Below are 21,290 nucleotides of genomic sequence, written 5' to 3' on the forward strand. Positions count from 1 at the left end.
TAAACCATGTCTCATATCATGTCGGGTTTAGGCAGGAGAAATGAAAAGCCGGCAATTGAATTACCGGCTTTTCACATATATCGCGCTGACGTAAATATAAATATAAATATATATATATATATATATATATATATATATATATATGTCTCAATGATATATATATATAAAAAAAACGAAACCCGACTTTGGAGCGAAGATCGCCAACGGCCGACCCGATCCCACAGTGAGATCGGGTCGGGTTTCACGAAACCCGACTTTCCCAAAAGTCAGCGACTTTTGAAATTGGCCGATCTGTTTCGCTCAACCCTACTCTCTACCTTTAGTGAGTGTTTGTACGTTTGTTGCTTTCTGTTATCCCTGACTCTTACGTGTTGATACACTAGCATTTCTGTCCCAGGCATCCTGGGGGAGGGGAAGGGGACAGCGTAGGGAATATTAGGAGAACAATAAGTCTGGTGGCCCAACCTCTTCACTTTTAGAAGTACTTTTGGCAGTAGGGATAGTTAGGGCCCCAGTCCTAGGGACGATTCAGGGCCCCTTTCCCTAATCATGAACAGTCACAGCGTGACAAATGGTGAATGGCCTTTGGAACTGTGCTCAGATAACCAAATGTGGGAAGAAGAATTAAAGATGTCATACAGTAAAAAAGCTATTAAAGTGTAACTACATTTTTTTTATTATTTAATGTATCCTCCAGAAATTGCAAAGTTATGATATATTGTAATATCCTGTACTTCATTAGAATATTTTACATCTTCTCTTCCTGCTCCTTAGAAGCCGCCTTCAACCCTATTTTGAGACTTTCCCTGTCTGAGTCTCTCTGCTCTCCAACCTGGTACTCAGACATGGAAAGTAATAAAAACGAGTGTCCATAGAAAAATAACTGCAACTAACAATGTTTTGCATTTTCAGAGTGCTCACCCAAATCACACGTTAAATAGCATTCCGTACAGCCAAATGGTAAGGCTGAGAAAAATCAACAATTGTGAGGAAACCTATAAAAACCAAATTCATGATTTAAAACAGCGGTTTAAAAACAGGGGATATCCAAATCACATCTTGCAAGAGGCGGAATCACGAGCGGCTAATTTATCCCAAATGGACCTTTTGAAAAAAGGTAGGAATAATAAAAAATCAAAAAATTTTAATAGGGGAGATTGCCGCAATGAAAATGAGATTTTCAATTTTACATTCAAGCATAGTCCGCTTGATAACGAGGTTCACGCAGCTATACGCAAAAATTGGCACGTGCTGACAAATGATACGGATTTTCGGAATTTACCGGTGTGTATCCCTCAGTTTGCTTATAAGCGCTCGGTCAATATAGGGGATTTAGTGGTAAAAAATCGCCTTACGGCTAGTAACAACAACTGGATGAAAAAATCGTTACCGCAGGGCAATTTTAAATGTGGTGGCTGTAGTATGTGCCACCTACATAAAGTTGATAATCCTTTAAAGATAGGCACGCTGTTTCATACTGTGAGCAACTTTGTGACCTGTAAAAGTAAATTCTTGGTATATGTAATTTTTTGTCCTTGTAACCGATTTTATATCGGGAAGACAATAAGACCCCTAATGGTCCGTTTTCGCGAGCACTTTAATTCCATTCTTACAGGGAAGGGAAGAGTGCGCCTTGTAAAGCATATACAAGATACGCATGGTGGTGATCCCGCTTCTCTAAGCTTCGCTGGCTTGGAGATAGTTAAATTCCCTCAGCAAGGTGGTAACCACAATAAACTTTTGTTACAATGCGAAGCTAGATGGATTTTGAAAACAAACGCACAAGGACCATGGGGACTCAATGATAAATTAGACATGGCAGTGTTCATCTAATCCGTATAGAATTCAGAGGTAGAAGTATGAGTAATGTTGTTTTTAAATTAATTTTGTATGTTATATGTATGGTGTCTAGTCCTATAAAAGGAAATGACATCACGAACACAACTCACATGGACCCATAGAAGCGCGTCTAGCGCGAAACGGCCGTTGTCTGTCTCGTCTCTGCACGCTCCCGCACTGCTCCCTTCTCATGCCTTAGCCTGTATTGTACCAAGTCTGAAATGGTATGCCACGTTCAATAAAGGACATTTAAGAAGTGAAGACTTTGGGTGAGTGCCGCATTCTTTCTATTTCTTCGTTTATATATATATATATATATATATATATATATATATATATATATGTGTCTCAATGACATATATATATATATATATATATATATATATATATATATATATATATATATATATATATATATACTGTATATATAAAAAATGAAACCTGACTTTGGAGCGAAGATCGCCGACGGCCGACCCGATCCCACAGTGATATCGGGTCGGGTTTCACAAAACCCGACTTTCCCAAAAGTCAGCGACTTTTGAAATTGGCCGATCTGTTTCGCTCAACCCTACTCTCTACCTTTAGTGAGTGTTTGTACGTTTGTTGCTTTCTGTTATCCCTGACTCTTACGTGTTGATACACTAGTATTTCTGTCCCAGGCATCCTGGGGGAGGGGAAGGGGACAGCGTAGGGAATATTAGGAGAACAATAAGTCTGGTGGCCCAACCTCTTCACTTTTAGAAGTACTTTTGGCAGTAGGGATAGTTAGGGCCCCAGTCCTAGGGACGATTCAGGGCCCCTTTCCCTAACCATGAACAGTCACAGCGTGACAAATGGTGAATGGCCTTTGGAACTGTGCTCAGATAACCAAATGTGGGAAGAAGAATTAAAGATGTCATACAGTAAAAAAGCTACTAAAGAGTAACTACATTTTTTTATTATTTAATGTATCCTCCAGAAATTGCAAAGTTATGATATATTGTAATATCCTGTACTTCATTAGAATATTTTACATCTTCTCTTCCTGCTCCTTAGAAGCCGCCTTCAACCCTATTTTGAGACTTTCCCTGTCTGAGTCTCTCTGCTCTCCAACCTGGTACTCAGACATGGAAAGTTCTGCACACAGACCGATTATAATGTAGGAATCTTGCTAAGCAGCATCTAAAGAAAACTGAACTGGGCATTGAAACAGCACTCCAGCATAGTGACTGGGAGTAAAGGAAGCAAAATTTGGTAGTGAAGTATAATATAAAACTTCATAGCATTGTAAAGCTTGGATGATAGTTAAATAAAAAAATAGTTTAGCTAACATGGGTTATTTGGTATTTACATTACTGAAGGTGGTATACACATTGAGAAAGCAGGTGAGCAGATGGAAAAATGGTTTACTCTGATCAAGAATCACAATATTTTCCTGAATGCAACACATTATACATTGTACAATTGATAGGTGAAAAACTATGGGTAGTTCAGGGAAGCAGGGGGTGGAGGGGTTACTATATTCTAATATGGTGGTGATGTATTTTGGAAACATGTATGTATGAAATAAGATCATTTTTATTAATGTTAAAGGGAATTTGTCAGCAAATTGCTGCCGTTTAATCTTAGAGCAACAGAAAAAAACTTTTTGAAAGTGAGGGTGATCAATGAGTTGAACAGGCTGCCACAAAAGGTGGTGCATCCTCCTACAATGGAAGTCTTCAAACAGGGGCTGGACAGACATCTGTCTGAGATGGTTTAGTGAATCCTGCATTGAGCAGCGGGTTTGACACGATGACCCTGGAAGTCCCTTCCAACTCTAACATTCTATGATTTTATGATTCTAATATAGGGCAAGAGAGCCTGATTCCAGTGATGTTTCACTTACTAGGATGTGTGTTGCACTTTCAATACAATCAGAGTTTTATTAGCAGGGGATAATCCCTGCCTGACTAGGTCTCACGTGCACACTAGTCCATCTAATCTGTGTAACTCCACACCCACGACTGATTAGCAGTTCAATCAGTGGAGTAGGTGGATTATACACGCTTACCATTATGAGTACCACGACATCCCTTTGTAATCTATCAGCATGCTGTGGATCTGCCTTTCCATATGTTTGGACAGTAAATTAGGGATTGGGGTGCAAGCTCGATGTACAATTATCAGCAGTGACAGGCGATGTACCAGGTAGGATGGCATGTATTACACACCTCTAAGGTCAGCCTGCAATTTATAGACCCAATCACAATATAAAGTATTTACAGCACTAGAAATAAATCATCTTGTAGAGTCTACAGTGAGTGCAATATACACCCGCACAAATCAGAGAGAAGGGATCAGTCAGCACCCTATGACCCCATCCTGGACTTTACTCACTTAACAAGAGACTCAATCCCTCTCCTATCTATGCACATTATAAATAAATGAGTGCGGCTGTAAGTTACCTAGCAGTTCCATTGCATCATCCTCATTATCAATATCTTCCTCTGTGACAGACGCAGGGGTGCTGTGTACGGAGTCAAAGGAGTCTTGAGAAAGCATGGCTGCCAACAGCTTCTTATGTTGCTGCTGCTGTTGTTTCAGACCTTTGTTCTTTGGCTCCATCTTCAAACTAGAAAAGTAAATAATATTAGTGGCCGGTACATGGACGTCATTAGCAGAATGATGACCATAGACGGAATACAGAGCCAAGATCGGGTGGGAGGTTTTCACAACTTCTTAGAGTTACCATGTAACCTACACCCAGAAGCCACTCGGTGTTCAAACAGAATCACACAGTATAATGTATTACAAAGTGAGCGCACGGCCTGTGCTATAGTGAACAGAGCGCTGGCTGCTAATACTGCCCTGTGGTTTGTATAATTTGACATTTTAACAAAAAAGTAAAAAATAAAAATCTCTTTTGCTTATAAAGGTTTCTGGAGAGTGATTTTTATTTTTCAAAATGAGCTAAAAAAATTACCCACTGCTTGTTTTGCCACCAATGCCTGGTCCTCTGCTTGTTTCTGCTCCCTGCTACAGCAATGACATCCCGCTACAAGGAAATGTGACCGCAGACGTCAATCACGTGCTGCAGCAAAGATCCGCCATAGACAATAACAGCTCACATGTCCCTGAGATAGGACGTCACTGCTACAGCAGGAAGTAGAGATTGGTGGTGAATGAGCAGCACTGGAACGAGAGTTGTGGGGGACATGGTCGGACATAACAGTGGTGCAACCTGTGCAGTTGCATAGGGGTCCAAGAGGTAAAGGGGGGCCACTTCTACCTCCAAAGCAGCAAGTAGCACCTGTCACAGTCACATAAGCCAGTGCATTATTAGACAGCAAATTGCCCATATGCTATTCTTGCACAGAGACCCTCTTTTGTCTGTGTATGTCCCATTTTTTTACCTATTGCGCATATTTAAAAAAAAAAAATCAAAAAGTTCTTTATGTACTGTGCGATGCATGTGTATAGAGTCGGTAAAGAACCTTATTTGTATATAGATTAATAATGTGCAGCAGTCTGTTGCAGCTTTTGCCACATTTCCAACCACAGCAATGTATGAACTTCAAAATCCACAATCAACACATGCAGGTTTCATCACCATTTTCATATGGATTTTGGGTATAATTTAGTAGTGCTTTATACATGTGGTGCGTGATCCAAATCCTATTCTTTAGAAAAGAGTTCCTGCAGCAGCTGAGGTGTATTATACCAAAAGTACGCCACTTTTATAATCTAGAAAGAATGTTGGCAGTTACCCGAGGGTTTTGTGATCGGTAAGCATGCAATTGGCCTTGTTTTCATGTGATCACAAACCTCCTTGGTGACTTCTAATACTCCAGTTGTACCTCATACATTATGCATTTCTTTATTGGCAGACGTATTTAGAACACACGAGTTAGAAGAATCCTGTAGTTACATCAGTTATGTCTTTCGAGCATCTAGGGCCCTTCTCCTAGCTTGTAAATGGCCAAAACAGATGGGTTCATGTATTAAATCTCATAAAATCTTGCTATATGTGTGAAGACATGCCATCTGCTTGAAGTATAAATATTCAATGTTGCAGAATCTGGAGAAGGACCTAAATGACATCCTGCGTGTTACCTGGGCTGAAGTGCAAGGCGATTCTCAGCCTCACAAGGCAGATACAAATCCTGCGGCTGTAAACTAAAGCTTCAAAAGACTTTTTTTTTTCATGAACATTAAGGTTTATACCATGAATGGAGGAGTTCACAATCACACATGACCAATTTGGGCAGATTTTTAATACTTTTTTGTTGAGAATTGTTCCAAACCTTTTTTTTCTGTGTTTTCAGCAGGTAGCTGCTTTACACACTAATGTATAAGATGCAAATACTGATACATCTTTTGGGGGTCAAAGTTCTGATACTAAGACAATTTTAACCTAAAAAAAACCAGTTAGATGATAATATTAAGCTCCCTGTGGTAGTATGTGAAAAGGTATGTGCGTTTAGAGCGCCCCCACGTTAAGGGCAATGGGGTACTCGGTACCGGGTCTTTCGGTACGGGGAATGTCACTGTGGCCTGACCCGATCCGTGGCCCTTTGAGGGGCGTCCAATTAAAAGGTCTTGTTTGTCTAGTGTTCATGACTAGTGTTGAGCATTCCGATACCGCAAGTATCGGGTATCGGCCGATACTTGCGGTATCGGAATTCCGATACCGAGTTCCGATACTTTTGTGATATCGGGAATCGGTATCGGAACCATATTCATGTGTAAAATAAAGAATTAAAATAAAAAATATGGATATACTCACCTCTCTGGCGGCCCCTGGATCTTACCGCTGTAACCGGCAGCCTCCGTTCCTAAGAATGAGCGCGTGAAGGGCCTTCGATGACATTGCGGCTTCTGATTGGTCGCGTGAGCGGTCACATGAGTGCTCACGCGACCAATCAGAAGCCGCGACATCATCGAAGGCCCTTCACGCGCTCATTCTTAGGAATTTAGGAGTTTCCTCTCCTTCAGACCCTGGGAACCATTCCGATACTTTGCGTCCCATTGAAATGCATTGGTATCGGATATCGGTATCGGCGAGATCCGATATTTTGCCGGTATCGGCCGATACTATCCGATACCGATACCAATGCATATCGGAAGGTATCGCTCAACACTATTCGTGACGACACCTGTGGTATTCAGTCAGGGTGACCGAAGCGGCTAGGGGTCCGCTGGGGTGATGGAATGGCAGCTAGGTGTTGTAACTTCCCACAGGTGAAGTGTGTCCCCAGGGCTTCCCTTGATGAGTGGATGGTAATGGTGTAGGTCGCGGTAAATGACGAGGACACAGGGTTGCAGTCTCTTTACCTCTTTACTGAAGGCTTCGGCATCCACAATCCAGAGCACTGCTAACAGGGCTGGCTGAGACCGGCCGGTCTGAAGGTACATCCAGAGTTCCCTTTGCAGGTGGAAATCAGTAGCCTTCCTACTAGCGCCTGTGTGTTGTAGTACCTCCCTGCTGAGCACCACGGGATAGTCCTCACAACTGTCGTGTATGTTTCTGTTCTTTCTCTCCGTCCCCCAGATGATATGGATAGGACGCACCCGTATGACGGGGTAGGCCTGGAGTTATTTTATAGGGACCCTAGAGATGCCCCTCTTCCAAAATTGCCTCCGTTGTCTTCATTAGGTATAAAGGTGAGACAGCCAACCTAGAGTTAACTGCCCTGCCGTAGTTCAAAGTAATGCGTAGAGTCTATTACTTCCTCGGCATTCCGGCCGTCGGCTACGCGCCTCAGAAGGATGTTGCTGATCTTGGGGCACGACTCCTTCTGGTTCTATCACCTTTGTGCTGTGATCTCGTTTCTCACTTCTCCACAATTTACTTCGCTTCGTGTCCTTTCTTAGGATGCCGCCGCAATGAGGTGCAGGCACGGCTCCGTAACGATCTGTCTTGTGCTAGGCCACTGCCAGGATCCCACCCCTGACAGGGACCTCCCTGAATCTTCCCAAGCAACGCTCTCCTCTCACTAGATGTTACCTGGGCAAAACCCAGTCAGCTTCTCTCTAACTTCCTATCCAACCCCCAGTTTTACCAGAGTTACCAGTTTTGCTCCCCCTGGTGGCTGGAGTGTGAAGTGTAGTGTGTGACTGTGATACCTGGTCAGGTGAACTCTTTTAGTGCCATCAGACGTACCATCACTCCCCTTAGCGGCAGAGTGACGTTACTGCAACGACCAGGACTCTGGGGCGCTGCACAAACATTGTGTATTTGCCAAAGATGAAAAAATATGTGGCACTCCATGATGTAATAAAACAATCCTTTCTTTATTCAATACAAGTAGTACATGGATGGAGGGGAGCAAGTGCAGTGGAGCACGACGGCCGTTTCGTTTCAATCAGACGTTTCAACGGGTCCAGGTCACCCGCTTACTTGCGTTTTTTTCTCATATTTATTTGAATGGATGAAAAACGCTGAAAGAATTGACAAGGTGCCGATTTGAAAAAAAGATTTGATAGTTCGCGAGATTATAGAAAGCTCTTTCACTGTGCTCGACATGTAAAGCACAATCCTTGAAAAACATGCAGGAAAAAAAACCTGCAAAAACGCATGAAGAAACCCTAACAGAAATGGTGTTGCACTTACAGAAGCAGTCCAGCACTAATCTATAAGGGACATAGAAAGCTATCTAGTCAGGAGAATGGACAGTTGCTTAGAAGGAACCGGTCAGGACCCCGACGCCCCCAGAACCACCAGCAGTTGTGTCTGCATATATGGACACACTGCCTATCAGTCCCTGTGTTACATTACACACAAACAGATCTTTAGACAAAGCAATTCTAAACTCCATTTATGATATATAAATGAGGCCTCTGACCCGCCGATGGGGCTTTATTGTCCCCAGACTAGTCGGCCCACTTAGCAGGCTACAAGCGTTGGGGTAATCGCCAGCGGTAGACTTACTTCGTGCATGCGCGGCTTCTTTCCCTCACTGCATTGATCCTATTCAGCCAGGTGTATGCATGCCGGTTTCAGAGAGGCGCAGTGCACATGATCAGAGGTCTTCTAGACTTCCAATCGTGCGCCCAGGGACCTGACAGGATCTCTTTAAGTAATCTCTGCTTTTTGTCTTCATTTATTTACTGGAAGAAGCATTATAATTGGATACAATAGACCACACTATACATTGTAAGATATATAGTATACATGCAGCTGGGTAGGGTATTCTGCATGGATAAGTGTTGCAACTTTCTATGGCGTTCACTAAATTGTTAATTTTTCAGCTGTCATTTCTGGTGTATTCTTCAGGCCCTAATAACCAACCCTATACTCATCTTAGCAACAGTGTATCTGATATCCTCTGGAGCAGACACGGGTGAAGTGCAAATTCTGCCCTCTGGCTGTTCCAGTCCAGCCTATGGACCGAGAGAGCAAGATGAGTATGTGTTGTTTTTTTTTTCAGATGTGTATGGGATGTTTGCATGTATATAGGAGGTTATGTGGGGCTCACACTATAAATAGGGAAGCTATGTGGGGGCTCACACTATAAATAGGGAAGCTATGTGGGGGCTCACACTATAAATAGGGAAGCTATGTGGGGGCTTATACTTTATATAGGAGGTTATTTGGGGGCTCATACTGTATGTTGGGGGCTGATACTGTATATAGGTGGTTGTGTGGGAGTCTCATGCTGTATATAGAGGGTCTATGTGGGGGCTCATACTGTATGTTAGGGGCTGTGTGAGGGCTCATACGATATATAGGGGGGTGTCAACATACCTAATTTTGCTCAATATTAAGTGATACATATAAATATTAAGTGATACAATTAATATTAATATGACTATAATTATAAGAAGGGGGTGATAAAAGCGTTACTGAGTGTGGCAGACAGGCAGATAATATCTTAAGAAGAATTTAGTTAAAAGAATAAGGGATTCACATTTTAAATTCAGACAGATGTCTTCAGGCCAGGCATGTATAATTTTTTAACACATTCAAATGTGGGACTTATTATTATCATCCCAAGATCTATTGATTAAAATGTACTTTGTTTGTGGGGGAAAACCCTTTAAGGCTATGTGCACACGATGCGGATTTTGCTGCGGATCCGCAGCGTTTCCGCAGCTGCGGGTCCGCAGCAGTTTCCCATGAGTTTACATTACAATGTAAACCTATGGGAAACAGAAAACGCTGTGCACATGCTGTGGAAAAAAAAGCAGCTGTTAACATTCCTCAGAATGTCAATTATTTCTGCGGATTCTGCAGCGGTTTACCCCTGCTCCTGTAAGGAGGTTGCTTTCCCTGCTCCTTGCCTGGAACCACTTAGTCAGACAGCTGGGTTGTTGGGGGGAAGACTATCTGCCCTGGACAGAGGGGACCAGGTGACTGCTGGGAAGAGAGAGGGGTGTGGTCAGAAAAGAGGGGGAGAGCAGAGAGAAGGCAGCGCGCCAAAGAGAGGGCAGGCTGCAGCGCCGTGCTCCCCTAAAGGTAGTGCTCCCCGTGAGGGCACTGAGGCTGAGATACCCACCAGAGTGAAGGCTGGATGTGAGGGTGTAGACTCGGAAGCCTCCTGAATCAGAGACAGTGACTTGGGTGCAGCCCTGGTGACCGCAGTGACAAGCAAAGATCCCTGAGTGTGATAAGTAACTGCCCAGTGTGTGTGTGACATCGTTAATACAGAGAGACTGTCAGCCTGGTGCACAGAGGCTTGCAGCAAAGTGGCTGTGTGATTTCCTGCTTGCAGCTTCACTGGGAGAAAAGTCTTAACCCCGGAGTTTCCAGGAAACAGAGAAGAGACTTCTATTCCTTGGTCCCCGAAGTATCAGTACAGAGACTGTGTTTCTTGGTGAGAGACTTAACAGTGTGGAGCCCCTGATTCCTGGCTGTGCTGTAAAAGCTAAAGACTTCATCTTGTGAGTACATGAAAGCGGACTCTGCTGGTGACTGTACCCACACTGGAATTAGGACCCTACAGTCAGGACCTCCCTGGACTGATAGGTTACAAGAACACTCATTAACCCTTTTGTTCTCGCTTAACTGTTTACTGTTTGATTTACCTCTATTAACCCCCTGTTTACTCGCTGCGAGGAGAATCTTACTCCTGTTAATAAATTCCCCTCAACAGTTGGTCTGTCTGTTCCGTGGTGACATACGCAACCCTGCACCCTATTACACTCCAATAGAAAACCGCAGGTGTAAAACTGCAGTGGAATCCGCACACAAAAAGCGCAGTAAATCCGCGATAAATCTGCAGCAAAAACGCAGCGTTTTTGCCCTGCAGATTTATCCAATGCGCTGCGGAAAAATCTGCAGTGGACCATTCTACGTGTGCACATAGCCTTATGCTTCTGCATACAAGACAATATGCAGACAATTGCATGCTTCCATCCTTGAGGGCCACAGTTTGGGGAAAGCTGTTTTCTGTACTTATTTATTTATCTCACTTATCTAGCGCCACTAATTCCCTAGTGCTTTCCATCATCACAATCTAAATTCTCTATCAGTATGTCTGTGACGTGTGGGAGAAAACCCAAGCAAGAACATACAAACTCCTTGCACAAGTTGTCTTTGGCGGGATTCAAACCCAAGATCCCAGCGCTGCAAAGCAACATAGCTAACCCCTGATCCACCGTGCTGCCCATGTACCAGCATTAATGTGCCAAGTGCACAAAGCAAGGTCTATAAGGCATGGTTGGGGAGTTTGGTGTGAAAGAAGCTTAACTGCCCCCCCACCCAATAGGGCTTTCACCTCAACCCCATTGAACACTTTTGGGATAATAAAGAATACAGATTAAAACATAGGTCGTCTCATCCAGTATCACTCTCTGACCTCACAAATACTTTTCTGGATAAATGGGCAGAAATTCTCACTGACATACTCCAAAACCTTATAAACAAGCAAGATGGACTAGGGCCTACTCAACAGGACCTACTGAAATGTCTACACCCTATTCACCCCCGTAATCCCTCCCAAAAGTCCTTTTACACAAAAAACACTTGAAGCTATTTACTCTATAATTATTTGCTGCTCCTTTTTATGAATAGCTGAACCTCTTGTAGATACTATCAGAGAATCGTTTATTGCTCCATTTTTACTTACAGCACAACTTTTTGTGCTCCGGGATGTGAGAATGGAGATCAAGCATTCACTACAGACTTATACATTTATTTATTTCAGCAATTACAATACCTGCACCAAAGACTAAGCTTTCTTATTTCTGCTGTGATCATGTATTTGAAGTGTAATAGTTTTTTTAATCCCTTTGCCAAGCTTTTCCCATTAATGTGTGCTCATAGGATTTGACTAGTAACCTCTCATTTATCTCTTTTTATTGTTTCTCTTTTTGTGAAAGCGCCCTAGTGTTTTACACAAAGCCTTCAAATGTTTGATCTTGTAGTCTGTCACCGATATTGATCTCATCTAGAATTTCTAATGGAAATTCGATTTCTTTTGGGAATTTAGGTTTGTAATAAAAATATTTTGAGATCTTTTTAATCAAAGGATTCTTCTTTCCTAATAGTCCTGAGATATTGATCTTAACTATAAAGTCACGCAAACCTTTTGTAACATATTTCACTTATAAAGTGCAGAGGTTGTGATTATTACATATTTTATGGTATCAAATATTGATATACAATATTACTTAGCACACGGAACGTGATTTTCTGTTCCATGTGGTCACTTTACACAGCTGTCTTTCCTTAACTTTCCTATGAGATTGACATTTACTAAGGCAAAATATAACTAGCTTTATAAAAAAAAAGAACAAAAAAACATGATTTTGTAATATTCTGTCAGGAGTTGTTTATGCTATATTTGTAGCCAGGCAATGGTTGTGATCTGTATTACAGCCTGTAAATAGGAGGTTGTTATAATTGTTTGCTAAGTTAGGGAAACAGAATTATGGCCCGGTCATCGGTCTCCGTTTACTAGCTAATCTGTTACCAGGCGATTGTTATGTAAGCAGCATGATGTAGGACCAGAGACCCTGATTACAGTGATGTGTCACTTACTAGGCTGTGTGCTGCTTTTTCAATACCACTATTTAATAAGGAGGAGTTGATCATTACAGGACAATGGGCCTAGTGCATCCTAGTCCAACCTGACCCCACCACTGATTAGCATTAGTAATGAGCGAGTGTGCTCGTTAATTGGGTTTTCCACGCATGCTCGGGTGTTCTCCGAGTATTTTGGGGGTGCTTGGAGATGAGTCACCGCAGCTGCATGATTTGGGGCTTTTAGGCAACCTGAACACATGCAGAGATTGTCTGTTTGTTAGGGAATTCCCTCATGTATTCAGGCTGTCTAGCAGCCACAAACCCTGCAGCTGCAGCGACTCAAACATAATCTCTGAGCATGTCCAAAATACATCCCGAGCATGCGTGGAAAGCCTGAGTAACGAGCACACTCGCTCATCACTAATTAGCATCTCTATCTCTATACAAAGTACCCAGAAAGCTGTGCTGTGTGCGGGGTTATACATCTGAGCTCGGCTAAATTTGCAACAGAGGAAATTCTGACTCTCATAACTGCTGCACCCAGTAAAGTAAGTGACTGACTAGTGATGAGCGAATATACTCGTTACTCGAGATTTCTCGAGCATGCTCGGGGGTTGCCTGGTTGCTAGAGAACCCCCACATGTACTTATGCTGGCTAACAGATGTAAATCATTCAGCTGCGGCAATGAAAACTAAATCCACGAGCACTAAAAAATACTCTGAGGACCCCCGAGCGTGCTCGAGAAATCTCGAGTAACGAGTATATTCGCGCATCACCTTTAGTGACATTTTGCAACTGTCAAAGCTGGAACCTTTTCCTTTCTTAAATATTTTCTGGTGGAATACCAAAGTAATCTCTCACCGGATTTGACAATACAAATTGCATGCATTACTAACAATACATATCGCTAAGATCTGATGAAGCTGGTATACTTACTCCTTATTGTCTGACGCAGCTGTCAGTCATCCTAGACGGATGGAAACTGAATACACTTGTACCTGTGATCTCTCTCATTCTTTAGGTGGATTAATATCAGTGTTAGGCCACGGTCACACTCAGTATATGGTCAGTATTTTTATATCAGTATTTGTAAGCCAAAACCAGGAGTGGAACAAATAGAGGAAACGTATAATAGGAACACGTCACCACTTCTGCATTTTTAACCCTTTCCTGGTTTTGGCTTCCAAATACTGATGCAAAATACTGACCAAATACTGAACATGTGAACATGGCCTTAGCCAAGGGTCACACAAGCATATATTTTCTCATCCAAGAAAATTGGGTCAATTATGTGAGTCACACTCTGATCAAACACTGATCAGAGTGTGATCCGATTCACTCGGATAATGAGAAGATGGATAAAAAAAGTCTCCATCTTCTCCATTGTGTTAGTCTGTGGAAATCAGACTGCACTCAGATGTCACGCAGTACTATGGTTTCCACAGACTCATTGACTTGCATGGCTGAGTGCGAACCAAATATTGGATCAAGCTTGTGCATGCGGTGATCTGACATGGGACAACATTGGTTCGGGTGCGATCCAATGTTCGGTTAGAACCAATAATACGGTCGTCTGCACAAGCCCATACACAGTCATTCTAATATACATTCAAACTAAGTACACCAGCCTCTTCAGGTCTAAGAGATCCACTTAATAACATGCAATTTGCATTGTCAAATCTGACGACAGATCCAATTTAACTATTTAAATGTTTAGTGCTAAAACATTTGCTCTTAAAGTAAAGAAAAGCAACAAATATATTGCAACAACCCAAGTATTAAAAGTCATATTAAATGATAAGGAATCCATAGTCTAGTAAAGTTCTATTTTATCAGTGTGTTTTAAAAATTAATTCTCGTGTGACTAATCAAATTGATCTCCACGTCACTATTGTGCATATCACAACACATTTCTTTCAATGCAGAAAATATTGGTAGTTTTCTTTACAGGAAATAAACCCAGGGGGATAATGAACCGTGTTTGCTATAGTCTCAGGGCCATATAAACACGTAGCAAACCAGCCTCAGATTCTGCAGAATTATTTTCAATAGGGATACTCTATGAATATTTCATATTTGCTGTTGTTTGTTATCTGCTTATTTTGCCATCCGCTTGTACTAACGAGGGTGGGAGAACTTTCATTTTAGATTGAGTCTACAGGTCTTTCCATTAGAGTCAGCCTCCAATAATTGTGTTGTGGTTGAATTCATTATTAAATATTCTCCTTCAAAGAAGACCTTGGATACATTGGGGTATTTTAATATTATTTTCTGTTTTTGCTGCAGCACAAGATGATCCTGGCACTGGTATCAATGATTTAAAATGAATCCATAGTTGCATAAACCTGGTAAACATGTCAGCCGGGGAAATAATGAGATGGCGGATGGGATAGGTAAAAACAGTATAGTTTTTATCTAAAAGAAAAAAAAAAGTCAACTTCTATAGTGATTGTAAAGGAAGTTATTTCTATTGATTACCAACATCATAATTTACATTAATTTTAAATTGTTCTTAAAAAGGAACGTGTCATCAGAAAATTACCAATTATTTAAATCCCGTCTTTATGTAAAACTAGCTGTACTACCCGGCTTCGCCTGGGGTAATAACTGCTGTTAGCAAAATAGAATGTGTTAACAAAAATTTATTCTGCACAAAAAAACCACAAAACAAATAGATAGAAGTGTAATTATTAAAAGGCAAAAACTAAGCTAATAGAAGCATTTTACAACATATATTTCAACACCAGAGATATTCCATACAGATTTAACTAAATTGGCCAAGTAATGTGAAGTAATCTTCTACTACTTATTCGAGAGCCTTTTGATAAACAACATTCTTAGTTTTTCCTTCAGGTGCAAAGACAAACAGATTTTTGGCTGTTCCAACTCTTGAACAGGCCACATAAAGTTGACCATGAGAAAAGCATGGAGATTGTAAATCTAAGCTAGCTGAAGAGCCCGGCGTTGCCTGGGCATAGTAAATATCCGTGGTTAGTTATAGCACCTCACTTCTCTTATTTTCCCATCACGCCTCTCATTTTCCCCATCACATCTTTCATTTTCCCCCTCACATCTCTCATTTTCTCCCTCACACCTCTCATTTTCCCCCTCACTCCTCTTATTTTCCCCCTCGCTCCTCTCATTCCCCCCTAACACTTGTCATTTAGACCTCACATCTGTCATTTTCCGATCACTCCACTATTTTCCCTCACTCCTCTCATTTTGCACTCACACCTTTTCATTTTCACCTCACACCTCTCATTTTCACCTCAGTATATACATGTTTGTCATCTTCCTTATATATAGTATACACCTGTATGTCATCTCCTGTATATAGTATATACCTGTATGTCATCTCCCCTGTATATAGTATATACCTGCTGTGTGTCATCTCCCCTGTATATAGTATATACCTGTATGTCATCTCCTCCTATATATAGTATATACCTGTATGTAATCTCCTCCTGTATATAGTATATACCTGTGTGTCATCTCACCTATATATAGTATATATCTGTGTGTCATCTCCTCCTGTATATAGTATATACCTGTATGTCATCTCCTCCTATACATAGCATATACCTGTATGTCATCTCCTCCTATACATAGCATATACCTGTATGTCATCTCCTCATGTATATACTATATACCTGTAGGTAATCTGCTCCTGTATATAGTATATACCTGTGTGTTATCTCCTTCTGTATATAGAATATACCTGTATGTCATCTCCTGCTGTATGTAGTATGTACCTGTATGTCATCTCCTCCTCTATATAGTATATACCTGTGTGTCATCTCTCCTGTATATAGTATATATCTGTGTGTCATCTCCTCCTGCATATAGTATATACCTGTGTGTCATCTCCCCTGTAAATAGTATATACCTGTGTGTCATCTCCTCCTGTATATAGTATATATCTGTATGTCATCTCCTCCTGTATTAGACCTCGTTCACACGTTATTTGGTCAGTATTTTTACCTCAGTATTTGTAAGCTAAATTGGCAGCCTGATAAATCCCCAGCCAACAGTAAGCCCACCCCCTGGCAGTATATATTAGCTCACACATACACATAATAGACTGGTCATGTGACTGACAGCTGCCGGATTCCTATATGGTACATTTGTTGCTCTTATAGTTTGTCTGCTTATTAATCAGATTTTTATTTTTGAAGGATAATACCAGACTTGTGTGTGTTTTAGGGCGAGTTTCGTGTGTCAAGTTGTGTGTGTTGAGTTGCGTGTGGCGACATGCATGTAGCGACTTTTGTGAGATGAGTTTTGTGTGGCAACATGCGTGTAGCAACTTTTTGTGTGTCGAGTTGCATGTGACAGGTTAGTGTAGCAAGTTGTGTGCAGCAAGTTTTGCGCATGGTGAGTTTTGCGCGTGGCGAGTTTTATGTGTGGTGCCTTTTGAGTATGTGCAAGTTTTGTGTGAGGCAACTTTTGCATGTGTTGCAACTTTTGTGCATGTGGCAATTTTTCAGCGTGTGCAAGTTTTGCGTGTGGCGAGTTTTCCATGAGGTGAGTTTTGCATGTAGAGAGTTTTGCGCGTGGCGAGTTTTGAGCGGCGACTTTTGTGTTTCAACTTTTATGTGGCGAGGTTGGTGTATGTGTGGTGAATTGTGCGCTGAGGTTGGTATATGTGTTCGAGCACGTGGTAGTGTGTGGCGCATTTTGTGTGTGTGATCATATCCCCGTGGTGGTGTGGTGATTATCCCATGTCGGGGCCCCACCTTAGCAACTGTACAGTATATACTCTTTGGCGCCATCGCTCTCATTCTTTAAGTCCCCCTTGTTCACATCTGGCAGCTGATAATTTGCCTCCAACACTTTTCCTTTCATTTTTTCCCCATTATGTAGATAGGGGCAAAATTGTTTGGTGAATTGGAAAGCGCGGGGTTAAAATTTCACCTCACAAACATAGCTTTGACGCTCTCAGGGTCCAGACGTGTGACTGTGCAAAATTTTGTGCCTGTAGCTGCAACGTCTCCAACACTTTTCCTTTCACTTTTTCCCCATTATGTAGATAGGGGCAAAATTGTTTGGTGAATTGGAAAGCGCGGGGTTAAAATTTCACCTCACAACATAGCTTTGACGCTCTCGGGGTCCAGACGTGTGACTGTGCAAAATTTTGTGGCTGTAGATGCGACGGTTCAGATGCCAATCCCGGACATACACACACACACACATACACACATACATACACACATTCAGCTTTATATATTAGATTTCTTTTTTTTCTATAATTTTAGGCAATGTTTTTTTCCCCATATCACAATCTGTATTAAAAATAAAAATGAGAAATCTGGCAAGTTTTACCACTGGCCACTGGAGAAATTCTGTGCTCATCATCTGTCAGGTAATCCGCATGCATGTTAGTAGTGTAACATCCATATTTGTACCTGCGAGCACTACTTCTGTGGATGAAGTGAGGTGACAAAGAGCAGTGCTGGAATTTCTGGAACTTATAGTGTTATATAGGCAGGGAGCTTGTGGGTTAATACCTTAAAGGGGTTGACCGGCCTAAAGCTTCAAGCCTGCGGTCTTTCTGTTTGACTGCAGACTTGTGAATCTTCACATCGCACACACTGTGAGCTAGTATAGAAGAATAGGAGACAAAAAAGCGCATATAGGGTCTTATCCTCAGGACTGCTCTTAGAGAATTATGAGAGAACTGCTCACCTGATGGTGCAAAGTAAAGGCGTGTAATTTGTCAGCTGCTGCAGATCCACAGGTCGGCGCTGCGACCTCTTAGAGACGTTATAATAGATGAATGTGGATAAAATCTGCGCTGCTGTGACAAATACTGAATCCAGATATAGTTGTAAGGTGTTCAGGTGGTTTATTCAACGCGTTTCGAAGCTCATGGCTTCTTCTTCAGGAAGTTTCCACACAAAGATATCTTTGTGTGGAAACTTCCTGAAGAAGAAGCCATGAGCTTCGAAACGCGTTGAATAAACCACCTGAACACCTTACAACTATATCTGGATTCAGTATTTGTCACAGCAGCGCAGATTTTATCCACATTCATCTATTGTAACACACTGTGAGCTGTGAGGATTGTCCAATGCTGAGAGTGCTCACATTCTGATTACACTGTCAGGCCTCGCTCAATTACTTACATTAGGGGACGCCGCACACATCTACTTGCTGTCACCCACTGTGAGGATTCACAAGTCTGCAGTCACACAAAGTGCTAGGACAACCATTCTAACACAGTTTATCCAATTAGGGCCTTGGGCAGGGCCACACTCTGTGTTAACCACCTCCACACTGTCTGTGTTGCCAGTTATAGGTTGTACTTACCCTGGTTAATATTCCTGTTACTCTTCTCTGATTCCTGACACTAATCTTGGCATCCACTTGATGTCGTCCCTGACTTTTTACTTTGTTCCTGACTCTGACTTCCTGGACATGATCTTTAAGGCTACGTTCACACGTTCAGTGTTTGGTCAGTATTTTACATCAGTATTTGAAAGCCAAAATCAGAAGAGGAAAAGTATAATACAAACACGTCACCACCAGTATTTTTCACCCACTCCTAGTTTTGGCTTACAAATACTGACCAAATACTGAACGTGTGAACATGGCCTTACTGTGCCAGCTTGCTCCACTGGCTCTGCCATGATCCACTCTATACACAACCCAGGGAGTCATGCGTAAGTCCAGATCCCTGTACAGGGTTAAAGGTTAAAGGCCAGGGTTCCCTGTGCCCAGCTAAACAAAGTAGCAAAACTAGTCCATGCAATCCCTATTAAGAGCAGCCAGCCTTCTCTGTCAGTGCACTGTTACATGCAGCAATAGACTGACTCTGGCCCTATCTTTTATATTATAGAATATAATGAGCATGTGTAAAGGTCATTGAGAAGGGAGGGGGAGGTCGGATGTGACATGACCTATTGTGACTGATGGATCCTGTGTTATCTGCTATGTATCTGTGTTTGTTACATGTCATTATAATTCTGTCTATGATAGTAATGAGCACACTGAAAACTAACTCGTTCTGAAAGGCAAGATTGTCTAAAACAGCTGCAGTGGTGAGGGTGAAAACTGCAACATTTTTATTTTTTAATACAGATTGCGACATGAAAAATAAAATTGCCTACATTTAAAATAAAAAACAAACAGTAGGTCGTTTCCTGATAACATTCTCTTTGAAGGCATTGTCTTTGAGATGCAAGTCCTCTCCAGACGCTCTACCAAGGATACACACTTATATGCATATCACACTTTAGGAAGGGGTTATCCTGTGTTTTGATGCATGGGTCTTAATGAGTAAACATATAAAATATGTGTTTTACATTTTTCGTGACTTTTTCAAAATTGAAATTATTCTTTATTTCTGGCATTTTATGTTCTAACTAATGCTATTTTACATTTAGTTTTTAAGCTTACTTTACATAAGGTGGCAATTGCTGTGGGTTGGCACCAAGTACAAGCTCCTGGCACCATACAATATACACAGCTTATATCAAGAAATTCAAATAATTCAAGTAAAATAAAACAAACCATCCATGGCAAATAAACATCTTTCAGTTGATGTAACTCATATAGTCAAGTTGATAAAATCTATTTGTTTGCTTCTTTAAATTCCATCATTTCTCAATTACAACGGCTTCTTCCTTCTCATTTTCTAGAGGTGATACCAGGTAAAGGCCGCCATTACCGGTGTCCCCAAATGACAAGTTGACTCATTACGATGTAATATGATAACATAATATATTTTACTCGGTAGACTTGCCATTCCCCTTCTTCTCTAGTGTTATCGCTCTGAAGGTTACTAATGTAACATGCAGGTTCTCATCTCTTGCCATGTAAAGAAAGACTGTCGGAGGAACACTGGAGCCAACACTGCAAGAGCATGTATTATCCAGCCTCTTTTTAACATCTAGACAATCCCTTTAAACTCAATAATTGCAGCATGTGATATTCATTGCCTTTAACACTGAGAATATGCACTAGCTGTAAGCATTGTGCAGTGATACCGACCTCCCAGCAGGACTTGCACTGCCTTCATCCCCTTCACATTGTTCATTCTTATTTCTTGGTACAGGAGTTTGTATCATTTCTGAAGCTAAAGGGTCAACGTCATTGTCTTCTCGTCCAACCCATTCTCCAATCACGCAGGGTCTCAGAAGTGAGGAGTTAAATGCTCGTGTGTCCTTAAGATACCAAAAATGGAGAATTTATTTTAGTGATAACGTATAGTATCGTTAAAAACAGGGATGGTAAAGGTTGAAGTATGGGACTGAGGTTGCAGGTTAGTGACAAACCTCAATATAACCTTATAACTATACAAACCTGTGTCCATAGCTCGTCGGCCACATGCTGTACTACTGGCATCATAGCTCTGCTCTGGGCTGTGATGCTTATAAAGTACAATGGAAACACTGCAGCTACTGATTGGCTGAAAGGGTCACATGATGGCTGCTCATAAGTAAAGCTCAGACGGACCGCCAGAACTTTAGCTCTTGATCACCGGCGGAGGAAGAGATCAGTAGTGCTTTTTTTTTTTTT

At 41.6% G+C, this 21,290-nt stretch overlaps 1 protein-coding gene across 6 annotated transcripts in view; it reads right to left on the reverse strand.

Moving 5' to 3' along the window:
- The window catches only part of C6H8orf34 (chromosome 6 C8orf34 homolog), a 350,072-nt gene that overhangs the window by 184,396 nt on the left and 144,386 nt on the right, over positions 1-21,290 (reverse strand). For all 6 annotated transcript variants that reach the window (XR_013217047.1, XM_077270640.1, XM_077270641.1 and 3 more), the window contains 2 exons: positions 20,763-20,935; positions 4,266-4,432 (listed from right to left, as the gene is read on the reverse strand). Coding sequence is in view for 5 of the 6 variants with exons in the window: in XM_077270640.1 (XP_077126755.1) it covers positions 4,266-4,432; positions 20,763-20,935 (340 nt within the window). In the remaining variant the exon portion in view is untranslated. The remainder of the gene's footprint in view (positions 1-4,265; positions 4,433-20,762; positions 20,936-21,290) is intronic.

The sequence above is a fragment of the Ranitomeya variabilis genome, chromosome 6 (assembly GCF_051348905.1).
Source record: "Ranitomeya variabilis isolate aRanVar5 chromosome 6, aRanVar5.hap1, whole genome shotgun sequence".
NCBI classification, from domain to species: Eukaryota; Metazoa; Chordata; class Amphibia; order Anura; family Dendrobatidae; genus Ranitomeya; species Ranitomeya variabilis.